Here is a 5,032-nt window from a genome sequence, read left to right on the forward strand (position 1 = left end):
TAAACATAATACACACTGTTTCTCAATATTTAATTACAGCTTCAGATGTATAATATTTTCATCTCCTTCAAGCAGGATACACAAAAAACACGTTCAACTCAGACCAGGGGCGTCTGCAGGATTTCTTTTGAGGGTATGCACAGAGTTTTTTTTTGATGGATGTCTAAAATATAAAAATAAGGAAAAGCCTAAAACAGGCCCGATTATAATTTGCGTTTTATTTTATAATTCCGTACAATTAAAAAATAAAACACAAATGGCATATGTGTAAAACTTTGTCCTATAATTGTATAGACGGTTTCATCGAACGCACGCGCGTTACCATGGTCACGCGTCTGGCCCTAAGTTAACTTCCGGTCTGTGTTTGTTTATCGGTCAGACTCACTGTATATAATAATTATATTGTAATATATTATTATTATTATAATTATATAATATTATATAGTCATTATATATGGATCAGTGGTCTCACTAGTAATATGGCGCTGACTACAAACGCAGTTAAAGTTAAGGTGATGAGTAGACCAAAGTTGGGCTCAGCTTGTTGTGCTGTGGGATGCAACCTGACCTCTGGAACAAACGCCTTGTCAAAAATAAAAATGTTTCGGTTTCCTAAAGACCAGACGAGACGGCAAGCATGGATAACCGCTGTGCGAAGAGAGGCTTGGCTGCCAGGCAAGAATTCAAGGATCTGTAACACTCACTTCGTTACAGGTAACAAACTCATGATAAACGACAGATATTAGCTGGCTGACCAGTAACAAGCCTGCAATAGTTATGAATTAGCTACATTTATTGGTACACACGTAGATAACATTGTATACATTAATTTTACACATTAACGTTACCTCAATGTAGTAGTTGATTCGCTTTAGCTACGATTTGAACTATAACACATTATTTTAACAGTCGCCTTTGGCTTGCTCCCTGGGGACATAACAAATACAATAACGCATAGATTTTCTAATGAAGCTTTAAATTAATTACTAAATAAGTACTTTTACTACATTTTCACTGATGAATTTACTACATTATCACTGATACATTTTATCTGTAAAGCTGCTTTGTAACAATGTGCATTGTGAAAAGTGCTACAAATAAATTTGACTGATCTAATTTCATTGTAATAGTAGGCTACTAATATGTTTTAATAATTTTTAAGCAATATCATAGAATGAATTTTTTACACAAAAATTTGCATGTAACCAGAAAATGTATGGATTATGCAAAGGATGTATGATGCTCAGCAAGGTGCAATACTGTCAACACTAACTGTTCCTGTCACTTGTTTTATTTTAGGTGCACCATCAGTGGACCCATGCCATCCTGATTATGTTCCATCAATATTCGCACACAAAAACACCACTGATGGTTCACAGAAGTTGGAGCGATACCAGAGGAGTCAGAGGAGATCATCTGTGGTTGAGCCCATGGATTCACCTTCCTTAGAGGTCACACAGGCTGACCCTGAAGAAGGATGCACTGCTGTGGGTACAGATCTGTCAATGGCAGACATTGACCAGCTACAGAATGAAAACATTGAATTAAAAAGAAAAATGGCTTCACTGGAGAAGAAACTGGAATCTCAAGAAAAACAACTACAAGATCATATGTTTGTCAGTCTGTCCGATTTTATTTTAAATGATGACAAGCACACTCATTTTTACACTGGTCTACCATCTATTTCTGTGTTTTTCACCCTCCTCACTTACCTGACATCAATATGGAATGCATCATCAACCATACTTACCCTTCCCGAGCAGTTTCTTGTGGTCCTGATGAAGCTTAGTCTAGGCTTAACTCATCAAGACCTAGCTTTTCGCTTCAAAGTCAGTTGTGGAACTGTCTCAAACATCTTTCATGAATGGCTCGATGTGATGGCTAAAGAATTACAATGCCTTGTCCGGTGGCCATCCAGAAAAGAAATCAGAAGAAATCTCCCCACCCTCTTCAAGACTACAGGTTTCCAAAAAGTTAGATGTATAATAGACTGTACTGAAGTGTTCACTGAGAGGCCAACTAGTTTGCAAGCACGAGCAATCACATACTCCCGCTACAAATCCCATAATACTGTGAAGTTCCTTGGTATTAGTCCAACAGGAGCTATTACATTTTTATCAAAAGTCTGGGGTGGTCGTGCTAGCGACAAAGTTATAACAAAAAATTCTGGGTTGATTGACCTTCTTGAACAAGGAGACCATGTAATGGCTGATAGAGGCTTCAATTTTCCTGAATATTTTGCCAACAAATGTGTCCGTCTTCATGTACCAGCATCTACAAAGGGAAGAAAGCAATTGACAGGATTAGAGGTGACACACTCTAGAAAAATGTCACGAGTGAGAATCCATGTGGAAAGGGCCATAGGAAAATTGAAGTCATTCAGAATTCTGCGGAACACTCTGCCAGTCAGTATGGTCAAACGGAGAAATGATAACAGTCTTTGCACAATAGATAAAATATTAATTGTTTGTGCAGCACTTTCAAATTTGGGGAAACCACTTGTACCAAAATAAAGCAGGACTGAACCACAACTTAATTTGATACAAGATAACTTTTTTTTTATTACATATTTTAAAATGTCAAAAACATGCATTATAATATTTGTAGTGTTGCACTTGTATCAAAATGTTTCACATGGATTGTAAAAAAAAAAGGAAATTATATATTTAGTAATGAACACTAACAAATACTGATTAAATGATTTATTGACCGATGAATAAAGTACTGTAGAATACGATTTCTGCTGTTTTTAATCTATTTATGTATTTCACGAGTTCACACTTACATATAATGAACAGAGTAAAGGTTATGCGTATTTGGCGTGCTGTCTGGGGAGAGGGCTCCGAGCTCGGTAATCACTCTCAAGCCCGGGGTACAATATGGAAAAGCTCCTGCGGGAGTGGGAACTGCTGCGGCAGTGGGTAAGTATGAAAAAGCTACTGCGGCGGAGGGGAAACATGAAAAAGCTCCTGCGGGAGCGTGAACTGCTGCGGCAGTGGGGAAATATGAAAAAAAGCTCCTAGTTAGCTTGGGCCGTGAGTATGGAACGCTGCGGCCCTGGCTCACTTTATCCGCGTCCTTGGATGGAGGAGGAGAGCTTGGAGGCGCCCCTGTTTGGAGGGAAGCATAGAGGGCGAGGAGATCGGTGTCTGGAGGTATGAGCGACAGCGGTGCGGGAAGGCCGGCGGCCCCGTGTTGCAGCTGCGGGCTCGATTATGGTGTCCTGCGGAGCGATGGTGCGCTGAAAGGCGACTGGAGAAGCCAGAGGACCCGTGGTGTCGAACGTGTTGTCGTCTGGGAAAAGTTCGATCTCTGACATGTTTTTGGCGATTGGATGTGCCAATGCTGAAAGACTAGAGATAATGGCGGTAAGGCTGCTTTGATTATTTATAGAGGTTCTCTCTTGTGCTGATTGGATAGATGGTGTAATTACTGATGATGAACTGGCCGTGTTAATTATCTGCGCGTGCTCTTCCCGAAATTTGTTAATAAAACATCACTTAATGTAAAAAGTGAAAAAGCGTTTTTTTTTTTAAGAAAACACACCCTTTTTCTTGCTAGACTGATTTTAGATCAGCACTACTGAGCTGCTTTTGAAACCATTTTCATGTAGCTGTCACTCAACTGCAGTCTTCCCTCTACAAATTCATCCACAACTTTTGGCAGCATGTGTTTAAAGTAAAAGTTACGTAGCCTTTGCATATATGTATTGACAAAACCCTTGTCATAAGGCACATCAAGCTCCAGGTGCTGTATTGGGGTCCAAATAACAAGACAGGATGTTTTCAGCCCGAGACAGTGCATCCCTAACTGTACTTGCCTGTAGTAACCTCTGGGGCCTTTTGGGTTCAAAATGTACTGCCCACCCTCCACTCTGATGTCTTGGTTTGTTGCAGTGAGTGCATCATGAAGGGATGTGCAAGCACTGAGTGTGATGGGGCATTTTACTTCTAGCAGCCTGTTATCAGTGATACCATCAGGGCTTGCTGCCAGCCATGGGTCTCCTGCACACACCACCAACCCTCTGTCCATCACTATGCAGCCCCTCTCCCTAATCTGCTCCTTTGCAAGTCCCTCGCTTTCTTTCCCATACATGTGGCCACACTTCTCTGGAACTTTGGGTAGAGGCGTTCATTGAAAAACTTAACCGGGTCAGTTGTCTCACGCTGAGGCACCTTGCTGGCTGTGCTTGCTGTTATGCGCAGCTTGCGTGCATCATGCCAGAGTGGTTCTATGCTCTGTTTTCTTGTGTTTCTCTCTAGTTCCACCACTTGATCTGGGTTCAGTTTAATGAAGGCATCATAAAATGTTGTGCACTTAGGACAGCTCAGAGCACTACCATGTTCACTGTGGGGCTGAGCTAAGCTGCTGAACACTCCCTGACTGCTGGTGAAATCCTGACTACCTGACTAAGAGGCTGTGTATGTCTCACTGCTGTCACACATGACAGAAAAGAGAGCGCAGCCTGGCACAACTTCCTAAAAGAAATGGTGAAAAGACCTTACCTACACTGCCATATATATAGTACTGAATCTTTTACATTAGACCAACTGGTTGATTTGTTAGAGATATATGAAATATAACTTACTTTCAGGGCTTTAAAAAGCTTTTTTGGTGACCCATCTGGATTTAGAGAGGGAAGGCAGAGGGGAGCTGGTAGCTTGATCTTTTTGCCAGGTTTCAAGAAATCGCACTGAGCTACTGGTTGTGGATCGGCCTAAAAGGATATTTGAAATCTATATTATACATAAATATACATTATAAAAACAATAATTATTAAGGAAAATAGCCATGATATATGTAATGTTGTACAAAATACCACGAATTTCACACTGAAATGTGAAAAGACCAGGATATAATTATTTAATATATTAAATATAATAATTGCAAAAAAAGCTCCCCTTCTTAGTCACCCGTGACCAAACGCTTGGTTTTGAAGTGACAGATGGGCCACTCTGGAGTCCATCCTGGACACACTGCTCCACAGTAACCAAAACCGTACCCACATGACTACACACCTCTCCATTGCTGC

At 40.7% G+C, this 5,032-nt stretch overlaps 1 protein-coding gene across 1 annotated transcript; it reads left to right on the forward strand.

Moving 5' to 3' along the window:
* Positions 1-529: 529 nt before the first annotated feature.
* Positions 530-1,986, forward strand: LOC107685408 (uncharacterized). Its single transcript, XM_016481981.1, has 3 exons — positions 530-714; positions 1,300-1,829; positions 1,888-1,986. The coding sequence occupies exons 1-3, from the start codon at positions 600-602 to the stop codon at positions 1,984-1,986; spliced, it is 744 nt and encodes a 247-aa protein (XP_016337467.1). The 5' UTR covers positions 530-599.
* Positions 1,987-5,032: the final 3,046 nt, after the last annotated feature.

This window comes from Sinocyclocheilus anshuiensis, unplaced genomic scaffold, assembly GCF_001515605.1.
Source record: "Sinocyclocheilus anshuiensis isolate Anshui unplaced genomic scaffold, SAMN03320099.WGS_v1.1 scaffold982, whole genome shotgun sequence".
NCBI classification, from domain to species: domain Eukaryota; kingdom Metazoa; phylum Chordata; class Actinopteri; order Cypriniformes; family Cyprinidae; genus Sinocyclocheilus; species Sinocyclocheilus anshuiensis.

Excerpts from the sequence above, each read along its gene's own strand:
- LOC107685408 (XM_016481981.1), top strand. The coding sequence starts at position 600 with ATGTTTCGGTTTCCTAAAGACCAGACGAGACGGCAAGCATGGATAACC. Across the intron at positions 715-1,299 it reads TAACACTCACTTCGTTACAG|GTGCACCATCAGTGGACCCA; the intron begins GTAACAAACTCA and ends GTTTTATTTTAG. Across the intron at positions 1,830-1,887 it reads ACCTAGCTTTTCGCTTCAAA|AATTACAATGCCTTGTCCGG; the intron begins GTCAGTTGTGGA and ends TGATGGCTAAAG.